The sequence below is a fragment of the Azolla caroliniana genome, unplaced genomic scaffold, assembly GCF_043228905.1.
Source record: "Azolla caroliniana isolate FFs.n. ecotype wild unplaced genomic scaffold, voAzoCaro1.0.p SCAF_15, whole genome shotgun sequence".
NCBI classification, from domain to species: domain Eukaryota; kingdom Viridiplantae; phylum Streptophyta; class Polypodiopsida; order Salviniales; family Salviniaceae; genus Azolla; species Azolla caroliniana.
The window spans coordinates 16864310-16883078 of record NW_028230450.1 but is presented as its reverse complement, the minus strand read 5'-3'; the positions used below and the strand labels follow the sequence as shown (position 1 = coordinate 16883078).

Below are 18769 nucleotides of genomic sequence, written 5' to 3'. Positions count from 1 at the left end.
TCACTTTGGTAATTCTTGCTGTCAGAAATCTTGAGATTTTTATCACCTAAAGACATCAAATTTGTTGGTTGCATCAACCACAATATAACAGTCCATCAACCACAATATAACAGTCCATAGCGCAGATAGGCAGTAAATCTACCGTCTTTGGTAGTCCTTTGTGATTAAATACAGCACTATTTACAGTAAAAAAACTACAAAGAAAGAAAACTTGATAGAAATTTCAAGACAACTCTGCAAACCACTACAATGGAGACCTAGTATTGGGGAACAAAGATGGTTTTTTCCTTATAATGAACACCCAGCTTCCCCTTGCCACCATTTTCTTAGAAGTGTCCACTCATTACAGCTAGCATTTCGAGTGGAGTGAGAGCATTTAATCATAAAGCAAGCAGTTGAAAACAGAAATGGTTGATTGCGTGGGAGATCATACCCGTGCATGAAACGTGTTGTTCCCTTCATTTGTAAACACTTAATCTATTATCTAGTAATGTTGAATATCTAATATTTAATGTTTCTGGTTATGACTTGATCTTGACAGTCTGATCTCAAAGCCAGATTAGCAACATAACCCATGCCCCCATACACTGCACCAATCACGGGCTCTAATGTTTCTTTTCAATCAAAATGGTGAATCATGCACACTTAAGAATTATTATTTGACTTTAGATGCCTTAGACAAATTAAGGATGGTAACCAATAATATTAAAAGTAATGAGGATCTGCAGCAGTTTACAGATGAATAGCACCTGAGAAGACATGCAAAAATAATGCACAAAAATTCAAGCCTCAAAATAAAGGCTTTATCACCGGATCAGGTTAACAGGATAAAATAGCCATCATAATGGCTATTCCATGGAAATATCAAGTTTGACCGTTCATTTACAGGCACAATATTACACTAGTGTAAAAATAAAATATACAGAAACCCTTGGGAGTTTCTAGCAAACAAAAATGCTAGACAATGATTGCCTCAAAGTTGTGCCACTGACAGCATTGTGGAGGAAAAAGAGATAACACTAATTAAGGATTGTGCCTTACCATTTTCCAAAATGAGCAATCATGCCGTAACAATTCCACAAAAAACCTGCATGCCTGGAAGTGCTACCAGGACTGCAAAGAAGTACCCTTCATCTTGCCGAATAAAAGAAGGGGGCCACTTTATCAATTGTGCTGGTATTATAGACAGTAGGCCATCATAGATGTGCATATGTACTACTTCTCACCCCCATCATGAGCACATCCCCAACTGCATTGGAAACAAAACTCTACTTGTGGTCCTCAGATGACAATGTCATCTGTATGTTAACATCAATATTTCAAAAATACCAATATACAATTCTCTTACTGATCTGATGGAAGCATATGAATCTTTCGAACTGTCTGATGTAACCTCCATGAATTACATCACTACAAGTACAACTGTCTGATCAATTATAAATCTTAACAGGTTTTTCATAAGCGTGACGAGTCTGCAGCATAAGAATTCTTGTTATTATAACAATCATGTGAAAAATAAACATAACAAGGAAAGATGGGTAGCAGACCTGATTACTCTGGTGAGATCTCTTTGGTGCATTGTCTGTATGCTCCAATCCCAAGTAATGTTCCCAAGCACCGTAAGTATCTCGCTTCTAATTTAAAAAATAGACACCAGATTTCCTTAAGTATATTAATAACAGCTCTCCAGGTTATAATGATTCAAAAAAATCCATTTTTTTTCACCAGACTCCCAATATGCAACAAAATAATGCAGCCTATCACTATTAATTTTTTGCAGAAATCAGATTGATAACCTTTTCATTGTTCCAATTGATCAAAGACATCGTTTTCAATCTCATAAGCAAAAAGATTCACATGGTTTTAATAAGCAAGTAATCATTTTCAATTTTGCTAGGGTTAATTAGGAAAAGAAAAAGAGTAAGTAAGCATAGATTTGATGCTGTGGAAAGGATTTCAGGAATGTGTAGAACTGGAGCACAATTTCGGAATTATGTTAAATTAGACTATAATCTGAACCAACAAATAATATGTAATTACCAAAAAACGTGTAGCTATAACATCATCATCTTCAAGGTACTCTGGCCGGCCCAACGATACAAATGCAAATTTCCACTGTCAAAATCAATCCATCAAAAAAAACGTGAATATTTGGATAAACTACATAAAGAAGGTCCATGACAATAACGACCAGGAATTGGAAATACAATTTAGGAGATATGGTTTCAATTAAATCAACTTCCACATGTTTCATACCCCTTTCGAGCTGTTTGGAGTTTGGAACTTTTAAGTTTATAAACTTTAGACACAAAAACCTGATACAACCATGCAAATTTCAGGCTGTACATTTGAGGATAATACCAGACAGTTTGAGATGGAATTAAGAATCAATTCACACCACATTTGTTCATTTTTCTCCAAACGCTTACAAGTTCCATACAGCCTACATATACACTTTCACGACATCTTAAAAAAGTAGGCCTCGAATAGTATATGTATTATGTACCCACAAGTCTGATATAATAGAAGGAATCAATTTTGGGATTATATTATCACCTTAGCAAATTCTTCATCTCTAACTTGCAGCTTTTTCTTCAGTCGTTCTTTCAGTGTGGCTAGCGTCTCATTCTCACGAACAACCATAAAGAATGGTGCTCCAAAATTTTGTAACTGAAAATGCAACATCAGCAAAACAGAAAAAACAAATAGCTGTATCTTAATTACGGAGGTAGCCAAGTACCATCTGATTTTGTGTGACATCCCGTGAGAAGTGGTATACGTGTATGGCTTTACTGTGAGGATCCATTTGCAATTCCTCCTCTGGAATCTGAAAATTTTGGAAAACAGGGACCAGCTTAATTTTACACAATTTCAAAATGAAATGCAACAAATAGCAACTATCCAGTTACCTCTTCAGCCCGCAAGCTCCAGTATTGGTCATTTATGTTCTCAATTTTCTCATTCAATGCAAAAATCTGTGGAAAAATGTCCAGTTTCAATTCTATTGGACGTCGTCACTCACGAAAATGTGCAGGAGTCATATATTACCTTGTAGATCTTATGGTAAAATACTTCGAGTATACGTAATTCTGCTTTCGGATTTGATAATTGTACCTTGCATCAGACGATATTTTTATGGCAACTAGCTCCCATCTTAAGCATGAAATCATGAAGCTTAATTGGTCACCCTTACCTTCCCTTTAAGCTCATTAATAACATCACCAATGGTGCTCTGCTTTGGAAGCCTAATATTTAGAACTGACACCTGTATCAACACATTCGAAATAATCAGAAGGTAGACAGTGCTCTGAGCAAAAGAAGGCATTGCACGCTTAATTAAAAATTCAATCATAACAAGTACTAACTTCATCTGTTTGACTATTGTGGAATGTGACTTTCAATGTTTTCAAGCCTTGCAGTTCAGGTAGTGGCATATCCAACACCTCATAATACAGTATATCTGAGATCTACAAATACGAATGCAACTTCAGTACAAACCGAGTATATGACATGAAATCAGATTCTAGAATGACCTGAGCCTTCAAATGCAAAATGATATAACCTCATCAAATGGAACCTGCGTATAGTGAACAAGCATATCACTTAGCCGGTCAACACCGCGGTACTTAATTGGTTGAGGTTTAGGTTGCTGTGAATAGCAGTTGTGGGCCGTAAGCCTGATTTTTGAGGGATCATCAACACCCAATTCACATGCGACTTTCTCCACAACATCATCATATGTATGCTGTTTAGACCTGTTGAACAAACTATTATGAGTTTCTTGCAAAGAAAGAAAGTGTATGATTAAAGGGAAACGCCACTTACAATTCTAATAAAAAGCCTTCTTCCTTTGGTGCCTCCAATCGTCGAAAATGCACAACCTTGTAAGACAGCATAGATTAGTGTATTTGGAAAACATGAAAAACCAAGTCAAAATATTCACATTACCAGATAATGTCGCTGTTTACATACCTGCCTATTATGTACATAGTCCAAGAAGGCTGGAACGTCAGGAAACCTGTATTGGGCCACATCTTGAAGTCTGAGGGATTTTTGGAAACAAATGATGTCACCATCTTCCAGCTAAACAAAAATTAGAGAGGGTGAGGGAATCAATAGAATGTGGAATAAATGTGCAACAGTAGATGTAACATGACATTAGAGTCATAGCAAAACTAAACTATATCCCTCAAAATTCACCTGGCATGCTTTGAATGTGGCATTCTTGTCAATAGGTTCACACATGACGTTAGGCTCAAATTTTATTTCCTGCATATATCCAAGAAGGTAGTTAGCCATTCAATAAACTTCTGACTTGAAACCGGCATATAATTAATGATGAAATAAGCAATCTGCATAGATAAATTACCAAAACCAATAATAACAAAATACCCTCAAATCAAGATCTTCATTCCATAAACAAAATATACAAGTTACTTCAACAAAACTTTCCAATTTAACTAGCATTAAATTACTTATCAAACCACATGTTATGCTAAATGTTGTCTTGCATTTCCAACCCAAATAAATGTAAGTGAAGTAAAACTGCATAAGAAAGCAGATACTCATTAGCTAAGCATCCTCGAGAGGTCTCCATCCATATTCACCCATCGGAGACTCCTCTAGATCTGCAATGATGGTTCAGAGAAGAAACCCCAAATCAAGTCCATAAAGATTTTGTAGGGGTTACAATAATATCCAATAGCCACATGTAGTACAAGTCTCTTGGAAATGATTATGTGAGGACATTCTTTCTAGTCTTCATACATGATGTCAGGCACAGACCTAATCCACTGAGATGTAGTGTTAAACATCATCGTTTTCCCAAGCTGTAGTGTTAACATCTTGCAAAAAGGAACGTAGAAAATCCCAGTCTCTGTAAGTCAACAGGAGACTTTCCTATAAGTGCAATACCATCTGCATATAACAGAATAGGAATCCAAGCACCCACCAACTGTATCTTCTTCTTTGACAGTGGAGTCAAGAGTCATAGGGGATTTCAAAAGCTTTGTTTAAACCCACAAAGCAACAAAATCAGTTTCGTGTGGGCTCTACCCTCGTAAATGACAGCTCTGACTAATAATTAACATATTAATGTTCGTGATGGGTGAAAATGATCATGTGACCAACAAGTGTTAAGGAGCACGCTTCCCTGTTTTGAAATGAACTAGGCAAGGTGCTAAGTTTTAAACGTGAGCTTGGGAATCAGCCATTCTTCCTTGAAACTTTTCTGAATATTGAGTATTAGTGCAGCTACAATAGTACTCATACGTAGATCTATGTTGAAAAATTCCCCATTTCATGTGCAAGGCTTCCAATGTGGCTGAGTACAACATCAAAATATTCTTCAAGAAGCAATTTTGCCTACTGTTTCGAGATGGCTTCAACCTTGATGTTTGAAAGAAATATGTTTGTAGTATTTCTATGGTATAAAACTAGGCTTTGATGAGGTGGGGCATAAAACTAGGCCACCTTCGAGTTTCTAGAAGCCTTACATAGAGTTGTGCTCGCAACCCTTAAATACAGATTTACAAACCTCACTTCCACATGGCAAAGTTTGCACTACGCATCGCACTGAATACAATTTCTCGAGTCTGCCATCATTGAGATATATAAGATGTTTTACAAGGCCAATTTGACCTATGAGACTGAACGACAGATTACATCTTTAAATGTTCTGTCATCTCCGGGTAGAAATCAAAATAAATATAGCTAGATTGGTAGAACTATTATACCAGACAAGTATTTTAGCTAAGACTTAACATTCTGAGTTTAGATGTACAAACTTATGCCTTCAGAAGATCTCTACCATTGGCTAATTCAAGCAAGGGAGCTACCCTTGGTGCCAGATGATAATGGCCTTTAATGGCCTAGTACACGGGTGAACGGTAAGAGTGAGACAACGAAAACAAAATTCCAATTCAGAACCAACACGCAGGAACATGTAAACGTAAGCACAATATGCTAGCTTTAAATATCTATAACAATAGTTCTAATTCAGACCTACACTACAGATAAATAGCTACTTCAAGGAAGTACACTTAGGGATATATGTGAACGGTAAGAGTGAGACAAGGAAAACAAAATTCCAATTCAGAACAAACACACAGGAACATGTAAACATAACCACAATATGCTAGCTTTAAATATCTATAAAAATAGTTCTAATTCAGACCTACACTCCAGATAAATAGCCACTTCAAGGAAGTACACTTAGGGATATGTGAACATTAACATCAAGTTAAATTTTAAATATCTTTCATTTCAATTTTGATGCAGATATTAATGATGCAAAGATGTCTCTGACGCATCAAGAGAGATCAAGCTAATTAATTACTACACCCAAAAGCACTTCTAGAAGACTATTTAAGGAATGCCAAATGACTTCATGTTAAACAAGCAGCATAAATTCATGTAAATGCAAAAAACTAAAATGCAAGCTGAATTTTATAGGACATTAAAAGTAGAGCAGCAAAAATATAATTCAGTTTACTGTGAAAGGATCAGGAAGAAAATAGAAAGGGTTAATTGACATAATGCAGCATAAGTCAAAGTTTTAAACCTCATAAAGGTCAATTTCCTCATTCGTAGGAAAACCAGCCATTTCATTGAGTTTTTCTACAATTTCACGAGGTCTACCTCCAGCTTTTACAAACATTCTCCCCACATAGCTGTGAATTCAGCAAAAAAATGAGTTTCAAAATTATATAAAAACGCTAAACTAAAAGGAAATGAGAAGGAATTACCAGAATACTTCCTTCACCGGATCATACAGCTTGAAAAATAGTAGTATATCCTCTCTGGTCCTAACGGGTGGCTTTTGAGGGGTTCCTTGATCCTGATAAGTTAAGACAAAAATTTGTTTCTCAACAACTAGTCAGAATCATTATATATTAAAAATGAATTTCACTACGTTGTAAACCTTGCTTCTGTCGACTTCCAGAAATAGTTTAAGATCAGCATTGTATGCTTTGCTAGAGGATTCCTTTAGGAACCCTACCTGCAAAGTATATAATGTATAAAACTATTATTCAAAACAACATTCCTTGAGGCACATGATTTATAGCATGCGCACATATTGCAAACTTACAGACTGAGACTCCTCTGATTCATTCAGGGGCCGATTTGGGCGGTATGTATGATTTTGACGCTTAGCCCACACCCAAAAGCGTTGGCACTCTACAGGAATTCCCATTACCTTGGCAATTTCCTCCTGTGTATTACATGAGAAGCAATAGAATTCAGTTATCTAAAGCTGCATATTTTCAATACTACACTACCCAAATCAAGTAATAACATACATATGATAAAAACCATAATAGAACATGCCTTAAATACTTTAAATGGTGTTTGTTTTTGGACCCTGAAACCTTGGATCTTGTCATGATCAACCAGATCAAAGAAAATTTCCTTTCCAATTTGATTTGCAAGGTCCTCATGACATGCTACCTAAAAAGAATAACATTAGGCACACACAACCTCAAAAGAATAACATTAGTCATAATGCGGTTCGATAAATTATGATAAAACGGGAGATTCTCTTGCCTTGATGATTGTATAGAGATGAGCCTCTGCTTTTTCTTTCTTCTTTCTTTCTTTTTCTTCTTGTTCCTTTTTCAGCCTCACCTGAAGATACATATATTATTAAAACAGAATGGAGACGCATATAACAAATAGAAAGGAAGCTAACTAAAATTATGTCAAAATTTAAAGTACCCTCAAGTGTTTTGCAATATCTTTTTCATCGACATTGCATACAACTTTGTCCATATCTGAATATCTGATGTAAACAAGCATGTATGCATTTGAATACTTTGTAAACCTGAAGGGTGGGTTGTTGAGACCTGGATTCATTTGTGGAAGCTGGGCAAATGACAAATAGAAATAAATTTATATAAACATAAAATTGCAAATGGTCTATATGTACAGATCTGTAAAATTGACATTGTGCATACCTCTTCCTCACCACCATATTGTTCCTCCAGGGCTCTCTTAGCATCCTCCTTTGTGACACGTTCATCGTCAAACTTAAACCTAGTGAGAAAAATTCAAAAGTTTTCATCATAATATACATGACAGCACATTGAAGTAGCTATTAAGTTATGATATCTATTTCTCTTACGATTTTCAAGAAAGAGTAGCATACCATTGATCAGAGAGTGTAGGTCTGATAAAAGCATAATAATGGCCACCATGCACGCCACCACTATGAACTAGAACACTACCATAAAAAGCAGATGGTATTAAACTCATAGTGACCGCTTTGTTTTCCTCAACTAAGAAAAATTATATTTTTATCATCTTACCTATGCAATGTGTACAGGTTGCGAATACTGCGATCTGCTTCTGGTGACAAATACTTACCATTCTCTATATCTAAATCAAGTTCCAACGGAAATTCATACCTATCATTGATCTACATTACAAACCAAAAAATATCCACGATTTCAGTAATTTGTTATATGATCAAAATTATGAAAATAAAAAATAAAAAGCTACAAGAGTTGTTGAAGGACAAGAATACGACCACAAAACCTCATCAACAAGAACCATCACAACTTCCTTTTGAAATATCACTCCTCATGTTACAAGTCAAACAGGGATCAATGTTGGCCTCTCTATGGACGCTAAGAATATATCTAATCTAATCCAAGTCAAACATGGGCAACACAAGTAGAGTCAAACAAAACATTCAGAAGAGTTTACACTAGATCAGGCAATAGCAATTTCTGATGCATGAAGGCCACAGCCATTTGAACCACAACCATATCACCCTTGTTATTGAAAAGGAAGAGCATTACCATCCCCCAGCATTGAAGGTACTTTCCTCACCTTGGAGACCACTCCAACTTGGATTGGACCATGGAGATTTTTCGAAGGCAGAAATTTGAGTTCATTTAACCTCAAAATGTTGATTGCTAAGGTAGCTAGATGAGACAACAACGTTTTAAGATGCAATCTCTCATTTAGTCTCATACGGCCATTTTGACCTCTATTATTTTCCTTTCTTTCTTTTTGGCCCACTACGCATGGTAATGGAATATGAGGACTAATGGTGCTTGGGTCTTTTCTTGCAAGAACACAAGCAGCACAGGGAAAAGTGATGAAAAACAGCAGTACAGCCACATAAGCTCTTCAACAAAGAACAATCACAAATTCCTTTAGCCCCATCACTCCTAATGCTACAAGTCAATCAAGGGCTACATGAATGGACTCCCAACCAGGACATAGGGAAAGGGTTAGAATAAATGGGGCAATAGCAAGGACATTATTTCCTGCCATCACAAGTGCTTCCCTCACTTCGAAAACCTCTCCATTCCAGATTGACCTATGTTATAGATCTTTCAAAGACAATATATCGGACTTGAGAATCTTGCATGTACCGATAACAAGATTCTTTAGTCACTTTTTATCTTATTTACTTCTCTACTTAGTAGCAATTATTTTTGTTAGTTGTTCTCAAAGACGAGACAACACATAAGATGGAATCTCTTATTTGGTCATATAGGCCATTTGGCCTCTTAAAAGACGTTAATATATCTTTCTTTCGCTATTTCTGTCTCTTGATTTATAGCAATAAGTGTCTCAAACAACAATTTCTTTCTTTCTTTCTTTCTTTCTTTCTTTGCAGTCCAATATCTTGCAGAGTGGACCAAAGCCTTGTTGGAAGAGGTATATTATCTCCTCCTTATTTCATAAAAACCACAATGGCAGACATGGCATTCCTCTGATTCTACATCCTGGTGGCACAATTGGCAGACCAAAGCCTTGTTGGAAGAGGTAGTAGTATCTCATCCTTAAAGAGCACAGAAAGAACTACAATGGCATCCATAATGTTCCTCTGATTCCACATATTGGTAGCACAATTGATAAACCAAAGCCTTGTTGAAAAAGGTTGTCGCGTGTCAACCTTATTTCAGAAAAAAGAACTGCAATAGCAGAGAAGGTGTTCCTCTGATTCCATATCCTGGTGGCACAATTAGTAGATCCATTCTTCCATAGCTTTGCGTGCATACCGGCATGTCTCAATCTCTAACTGACGTGAAGAGGTCTTGGGCTTCCCTATCACACTATGAAGCATATGAAAATTGTGTATCCACGTAGGATGACCTAACAATAAATCCATCGTGTAGCAAGTGGAAAAAGAGGAGCTTATACTGAGGCATTCTGGGGTTCATCTACTTCTTTCATTTTCCAATCAGAATACACTATGCCATACTCAGATGTCTTTTTAGCATATAGAAATAAAACCCTAAACCACCAATTTGGCTAGAATTTCACCACCAGACAAATCTGATGTAAATAACAAAGTGACTTCTAATGAACCATATTCCTAAAGAGAGGTATTCTGGGGCTGATCTACTTCTTTCATTTTCCAATCGGTATACATTATCCCATACTCAGATGTCTTTCTAGCATATAAGAATAAAACCAGCTAGTATAACTTACAACTGCCAATTTGGCTAGAATTTCACCACCAGACAAATCTTATATAAATAACAAAGTGACTTCTAATGATTTCTGACTTTCTGTGAGTTGATTTGTCATTCAATAGGCTAGATTCCTCTCACCTGGTTATACTGGCTGGATTTATTTATTTGGAGTGGTAATTATCAATCAAACCAGCTAGTATAACTTACCAACCACCAATTTCTAAAGTGGTTTTATAAGGAACTTTTGCACATTAAAACCCAATGCAGTGGAATGACTATATGCCGAAACTAGAACCTGTTGGCTGTCTGCTGTGGTCTATGGATCAATGGCCTTACATTCTTTCACACTGGCCATACAATGTCATATTGTCCAATTTCAGAAACTCTAGGGAGCACTTACCCAAAAAAAAATAGTTAAGAAATATTCATAAAGAAGAACAAAAAACGCCTCTTCACGACAGACCACACATTCTGAAATTGTTTGATGCAATGGAAAGCATTACCCATTCGCCTCTGCTGCAATCAATTAACCTTGCTGCTACTTGATGAGTAGCCACACCTTAGCACCTCTCAATATGTGTCCAAACTGTGTCCAATATTATATGAAGTATGGTGCTTGTCTAAGCCCCAACTAGTTCAATAATATTCCATGGTCCTTTTTACACTCAATCACTGATCTGACAGTATGACAGAAAACCTTACTACCAATTTGCAAACTTCCTATCAATAGCATATATTGGTGTTGTGACCTGTCATACCAAGTAAAGCACAATATGCAGAGTCCAGACAGCCTTTAGGAGACTTAGTTGTAATTGACCATACACAAATGTTAGGCATGTGGCTAAGCAAATTTTATTCATCATTCAGGGAAGATGATAAAAACCAGTCGTCAAACAAGGATTTATGACTCCGGCCCTAACTATTCTAAGAAAGAGTTAATAAATCCATAAAATAAGATATTTGTTTGAAATAGCTGTAGCCTTAATGGACAGGCAAAAAAATTCTGATGATATCATCTTTGATCACAAGAGCACCATATCATGAAAAAGAGAAACAATTGCATCAACAAATCAGTAAAATGATACTTCTGTACTTCTACAAGATGAACAGAATAATAAGATGTATTCACCCATTTATAATAAAATATAAACAGAACAAGCAAGTAAATTACCTAGATTTTCAGCAACCAAGACACGTGGAAATAGTAGTTTTTCCTGATAATCAATTGACTGCAACACACAAAAAGATCAGCTTACCTTGACCATGACATCTCTGGTAAAGTCATATTCAAAACGTTTCAATTGCAGCTGAAGCACCGGAGGGAAGTCACAGAAAAGGACACCTTTTTTAGCATCCTATAAAAAAAATTAGGAAAACTTAAATCAGATAACAAAATTGAGACCTTTATGTTGAGAAAGCATAATTTGATTCCTATTTCCTCAAATAACCTGCAACCCATACTGCTCAGCATGATACTTGTTGTCACCCTCCAACTTCTCGACCTCTACATATTTGTCAAAAGAGGCATAGACGTCCTTACAACCTTTTACATCAAGCTGCAAATCTGCATATCCCATGAATCAGAGTTTTTAACAAATAATTTGCGTAAAACTAAATTTTCTAATTTCATAACCCTTACTTTTTAGAGCTATACATCATTTAACAGTTTTATGAGGTCAAGCCAAAACTTCCATCTACTCCTTAAAGAGTGATTTAAGATGACCAACTACTCTCACAAGGAACTCCAGCCTCTTTAGTAAGAATACATTAAAGCTCACTCACTATGCAATAAAGCTTTGAGCTGGGGCCACTTCGAAACTACATTTTTCACAAATGTACAGGAATCTGCAACGTAAGAAAGTGTTTCACGGAGGCAGGTTGCACGTTGTGGTTATGATGCATTACGCAATATATTGTGACACAAATATCGATACATCCTATTAGAATTTGTTTAGTTAAAATAACTATATTAATCCCTTTCATATCATAGTTCTGCTAAGGATAGCTGCAAGCTTCTATCACACAGAATAAATGAAAAAAATCCCCATGTGGGCTACTCAGTGTTTTACATTGTACTTTCCTACTCTGTTAAAGAATGGTGCAACTGCACGCAGTATTTGCAATTGGCCTAAGCACATTTATTGAAGTTCTACAGTCACCAGCATTTATATTCGATTTAATCAGCAAACATACCATAAAATGATTCCTTCCGGTTTGATTTGTACTCCACATTTATACACTCTATGTAATTTGTGTGATGTCCTTCGAAAAGTTGTTGTATAGTACCTTCTACTGCAGTTCCCTGTTGAATATAATAGCCATCTTTCTTAGTAAAACTCACTTTGCACATTAATTATTTCACTATTCAGATTATAATACCTTCATTTTATCTTCAAGTTTTTCACACAGAACTCGGTTCAGTTCTTGAACGTCATGCTGCATAAATGAATCATATGTGTCCCAACCAAAAGACTTTGTGAGATCTTTTGTTGAGACACTGCAGTCACTGTACTGAATTTTGTAGAACAAACTCTGTAAAGCTAACGGAATACTGTTTGAAGGTATGTCATTTTCTGTAGTAGGCATGTGATAAACAGCCTGATCATAAAGATGCATGCACCAAATTTTAGTTATGCAGAAGATACAAATACATGGTACATCTAATTTAGAAACAAAGATAAGAATGGAATCGGTGATCAACCTTACGGAAATAGGGAATATGATACAAAGTCTGAAGGAGAGAATTCATATAGCATGTGGCCCCTTGATTCTTTAAGCCAACAAAGCCAGTCTCCTTCTTGGAGTCATATGCCATGTAATCGGCCATCTTTCGGACATTTACATCTGCTTCTATAATTAATACATCATTGACCAAATAGCCACGCGATGGATCATAGAGATCATGGAGGGACATGAAGGATGTGAATCCCCAATCACTCTCACGTGCCGTAAACTGATGCTGAGTTTCTAGAAAACCAACATCATTGCATAAAATAAGTGGTCCACATGAAATTGCTAATCATCAACATCCATGGTCATAGACTGCTTGATTTTTGCATCAATATGCTCTTTTTCAACTTCCCTTATTGTAAATTTACTCATACCTTTTCGTATTATTGATTTTGGATCCAACTGATTCAAGACCGCAAGACTGAAATGAGCATATCTACTCCATCCATAGGGTAAATCCGAAGAGTCAGCTACATCTAGATATAATGACAGGTGATCCACAGTGTTGCCTTTGGGAAAGATAAGAACTCTCCTGCACATAACATAGATCCACAAATATATACTCCTCCCCCAATTAAGAGATTCACCAGAAAACGTTAAGAGAAGTAGGTCTTTCATTACCATTTGTATCCGGCGATCACGAAGGTATCAGAGTAATGTTTACGTACGTTGATTTTGGAGAAATTCTCAATTCTCCATGTGAACTTACCCTGGAAAGGATCCTCCAGGGGCTGGGGCTGATTCTCAACTGTAGGGATAACTCCTGGTTGTGCTACATGGAAAATGCGATAGTTATAAAATGATAAGGGCAATGTTACAATGAACTGAAGATTTCACATCCACGGTACCAATGTGATATTTATGATATGATAAGGAAAAGTTAAAATTATTTTGCTAGAACCTCGATGATAGGGGCAGCAAATTGGTGATACAATACACATAAAAATGATTAGGACGACAAATGATTATTAATAAACTAAACCCTAAACGACGAGAACAGATATGGTGATATCATGAATACTCGATGATAAGGACAACAAAAAATGGTATGCCACATCCTCCACAATGGTATAATAAATCCTCGAGGATGGTATGATTCTTCCTCGATGGTACGGACAGAAAAACTTGATAACATATTATCCTCGAGTAAATATCTTCAGTGAAAGAAGAAGAAAGGGAAAGAAAACATCCACATCATAATGAAACGAAAATGCAGGAATGAATCTGCATACCTTCCACCTCTTCAACTCCATCGGGATAATCTGCAGGGGCGGGAGGCATGTCTTCATCGTCTTCCTGTAAAAAGAGAGAGAGAAAAGATGAAATTAAAGGCGCAAAGAAATTGATCGACTTTAAAAATAAAAATAAAAATTGTTTCCTAAGGAGCCAAATACTCGAACCTCAGATCGGCTGCTCCAGATTTATTTACCAGAGACAAACGACAGATTTGAGTTTAGTTGCTCAGGGGGATGGGGGGAAACAACAAAAGCAGGTGTAATGAAGATAATAATAAGCGGAAAAAAGCAGCAGAGGCGGTAACAACAACAATAGATGGGATGATGTGTGAAGCAAAACACAGAGACAGAAAGAGAGCGAAAAGCAAAGATGTGTGTTTTTTTGTTTTTATCTGTTTACTGATGAAGCCTTACCTCCAGAGCTCTAGCCATGATCGTCATCACGAGGCAGAAGAAGAAGAAGAAGAAGAAGAAGAAAGAGAAGAAATGGGCGTGGACATGGCGGGTCTGAGCGAGTGTGTATGTGTGTGTGTGTGTGTGTCTCTCTCTCTCTCTTTCTCTCTCTGAGTGTGGACGGGAAAACAACAACAAAAGAAGAAGAAGAAGAAGAAGAATAAAGAAGAAGAAATTCTTGAGAGAGAAGGGTTAATCATAAAAACGAGAGACGGGGTTTCCATCATTTACAAAAATAGCCCTTCACTTTAGAGAGAGAGGGGGTTTCCATAATTTACAAAAATGACCCTTTCCTTTTCTGTTATTTCATGCAAAGCTCTCTCTCTCTCTCTCTCTCTTCTCTATTACTTATAGACTGCTATAGTGTAGGAAGTTGCTAGACTACTTACTAAATAGTCCTAGGTCTTGGGTTCAAAGCCCAATTTTCTCACCTCTTCATTTACTTCATACATATTCTCATAATTTTAGTTGATGCCACTATGGAATGTAGGGGGGGGTTGAACCCATGACCTTCTGGTTTCCATTGGATAACCTTACCCGAGTGCGTCGTATGGGAGGTAGCTAACTCGGACAAGCGACCTACCTCCTCGAGGGGTGGGTGGGGAGGGCCAACGAGCATGCCCACTAAGAGATTGTTGATTCGACATGCGCACACACAAACGCGATCCCAACACTATCTAAATGATGAGGCTGAGCAAACCGGTCATGCATGGGATACTAGTTTCTCGCATGTCAAGCATTAATGAGGTGAATGTATATTATGCAATCAATCCATCTCTCTTTTTTTGGGGATCCAATATACCCCAATAGCTCCATTACATGGAGGAGCACATTGGCTTGTATATCAAGCGCTCATTTGTTAGATGTTGGAAAGTTTTTGTAGGTTGCAAGTATATGTAGTACATTCATCCTCTTTCCTCTCCCTTGAGGATCAATTTAGGGTCGTTTGGTTATATCTAACATGGTTGTATGTCATGGGTGGGTAAGGTTTTGCAGGTTGCAAGTTAAATACAATTGATTCGTCATCTTTTTTACTTTTACTAAAGGATTGACTAGGTCATTTAGAGAAATAATGATTTTGGGGTGGCATTTGAAGAAATAAAGGACAATTGGGGATCTATTAACTAGCATGGACCTCCTTTGCAACAACTTTGTTTTTTGTTGCGCATGACTTTTTCATTGATTTGGAGGAGAAATCACCGTTTAATTTTTGCAAGGACCCTTCAATTTATCATCTAAAATTTTTAATCGGAATTGCAAGTAACTCGAAAAGATTCATGAACAAATGCTCATTTTTAATTATCAATTGCTTGAGTGATATTATTGATGAAGCAAATCATTGTTAACTAATTGGCAACTACTCATATTTTTTTATTTTGTTTTTTCCCAGAAAACATATCCTTCCGTTAGTTTTAAAAAGCATATCAACTACAAAATACTTCCCCATCCTGTCTTGTGTAAGACATGATTTCAGCATGTACGAGCATGCCTTCATGTAAAGCCTTGTGATCGGCACCTACATTGAGGAATCTCAACCCATCGAACAATTTATATGCATTTGATAAACTTCCACATGTTGCATACATATAAACTAGAGTGATTCCAATGAGCATATCCAAGTTGATATCTAGCATATCAACTACTCATATTACATTTGTGGAATTAAGATTCAAAAAAACATGAAAGTTAACCCATTTAACTAATGAAAGAAAAAGTACTCGTTAAGCAATCAATCGTAGCAAGCATTAACTTAAGACATTTTGGAAATTTTGTTTCAGTGCCATTTTGGGAATTGGGTGCCAATTTGGGGGATTCCATTAGTTTGTATTTTTTTGCCATAATTTTATCATTGTTTAGCACCTTTGTGTTGTAGAAAATTGCATTGTATAGTAAGATATTAATAACCTAACCAATACATGATATATAAACAATCAATATGTAAATAGAAGCATTTATCGTAGCTCTCTTATATTGAAGATTGTATGAAGAGAAATTTGGTAAACCTCAAATAATTAAAATTCAATGTTAACAATGTGATATTAGGTATGTGGGTTGTGGGTGACTCGTGAGGGGGGAAGGGAGAGATGGATTTATAGAAACAAGTAACATCAGGAGAAAGCTTTAAAGGAACAACACAAAGAGACAAAGTATCTATTTGATTAGATGTGAAGATAGATACCAAGGATGTCTTATGATCGTTTTTTTTCGAAACTTTTTTAATAGAGGTATGATATTGTTTTAATGTGTAGACATATCATCGCCTTATTGGGTTAAACAATAGTTGCATAAAGACTTGTTAGAAGCTAGTGTTTAGGACATTTATGCTACTTCTCATAGAGTTTTTGAGGTGCTTTCAATGTCCCATGAACAAAGAGATGAGCTAATCAACCAATTGTTTTTGTTATTTGAGAGAAGTATTGTAAATGTGATGCCCTTTATGACTTTACCAGAGTATTAAGAAACCTCTAAGTGAGAATGTCATGTGTGGTGGAAATAAAATGTGACATCTCAATCACATGATTGTAAAAGTTGACAATGGGTAGGTCAGAGAGATTTTTGGTGCCTTGAACACATGAATTCGAGATTGGATATGTATTCTTTAGAATATTGGAAGATAACAACGTACTTCGTCAAGGATATGTCCATTTGGGATGCATCATACATATATTTGCTTTAAATGGGGTATGTTTACATGACAATACTTTCAATGTGGTGAACTGGGTCAAATTATGGTGGATGTTTGCACAAGGTGATAAGCATCGACAATCCTCCACTTGAAATGGTAGTGTAATAATCGATGCATCAATAGAAACAATACAATGTATTAAAAATGGGATATTTGGACGTTTAGAAGAAGGATATGGAGGCGGGACAATCAAGTTATCATCAAGGAAAAGGGGGAAAGGTAATGAGTTCATGGATGAGCAAAGGTTATGGGTACCAATAATATATGCAACGCAATTTTATTTAGGTGTTTGAGTAGAGTGTAAAAGAGAGAAACAAAACCATTTAGTGGATTCTACATTCAGGCATCTAAATACCTTCCTTAATGAAGTCATCTTTTCACCAACAACGGAGGATATGTTTGCCTTACGATAAACAAATACAAATACAACATTCAACAAATTTTCTATTTAGTTATTATGTGATTTTGGGGAATTTGTTCTTAGAATTAGCAACAACATCATTAGTTGAGATCTCAAGAGATTAATAATGAGCGAAGGCGACAACATGGAATGTACAAGGGATTTGTTACACTTAAAAATGCATGAGTAGAGAGAGGGACAAGTTGAGTTCTCAAGAGATTAATAACGAGCAAAGGCGACAACATGGAATGTACAAGGGATTTGTTACACTTTAAAATGCAGGAATTGTGGGATACTTTGGTTTTGGTTCAATGGGATGTTTAATGTGCAACTAAGAATAATGAGAGAAACATGTTGGGTCTGATTTTGGTATGAAGGATAATCAATCATGCAAAGAAAAGATAAATGTAGATGATTTTCAAGATCAATATTTATTTGAGGTACTTATCAACCACAAATCGTGATAAGAGATACTCATGGTTAATATATTGTTCAAAGGACAACTAATATGCATAGTTTCTATGTATGCATCAAATGTATCATCGGAGTGAAGATCATTACAATAGTTGGATAGAAGAAAAAGCATAAATAGAAGGGGAAGTGGAATTGTGTGTTGGTTTAGTTATGCAATAATGTAAAGGAAATAATCGACTATTACTTTAAACTAAATATAATTTGAATACAATGTTTTTGTACGAGCATCCTATCGATTGCGTGGATGGATATATTGTCAAAAGACCTTAGAGTTCTTGTTCAAATGCCATTCAAATATTGGGATATAATACAAGCTCAATAATGTTGGAGAAAAATATAACTTTTCATGCTAAGGCCA

General features: G+C 36.2%; 1 protein-coding gene across 1 annotated transcript; it reads right to left on the bottom strand.

Annotated features, from left to right (window-relative positions):
• Positions 1 to 768: 768 nt before the first annotated feature.
• On the bottom strand, positions 769 to 14978 carry LOC147854848 (ubiquitin C-terminal hydrolase 13-like). Its single transcript, XM_087331423.1, has 32 exons — positions 14813 to 14978; positions 14396 to 14459; positions 13785 to 13935; positions 13538 to 13695; positions 13135 to 13400; positions 12813 to 13031; positions 12627 to 12735; positions 11882 to 11997; positions 11690 to 11788; positions 8307 to 8416; positions 8147 to 8221; positions 7956 to 8034; positions 7717 to 7863; positions 7546 to 7626; positions 7330 to 7449; positions 7091 to 7213; positions 6923 to 7000; positions 6747 to 6838; positions 6563 to 6671; positions 4201 to 4269; positions 3973 to 4083; positions 3826 to 3881; positions 3578 to 3755; positions 3366 to 3467; positions 3194 to 3265; positions 3049 to 3114; positions 2910 to 2975; positions 2741 to 2827; positions 2557 to 2670; positions 2041 to 2115; positions 1548 to 1634; positions 769 to 1472 (listed from the first exon to the last, which is right to left on the bottom strand). Exons 1-32 carry the CDS (start codon positions 14837 to 14839, stop codon positions 1431 to 1433), a joined length of 3348 nt encoding a protein of 1115 aa, XP_087187549.1. The 5' UTR covers positions 14840 to 14978; the 3' UTR covers positions 769 to 1430.
• Positions 14979 to 18769: the final 3791 nt, after the last annotated feature.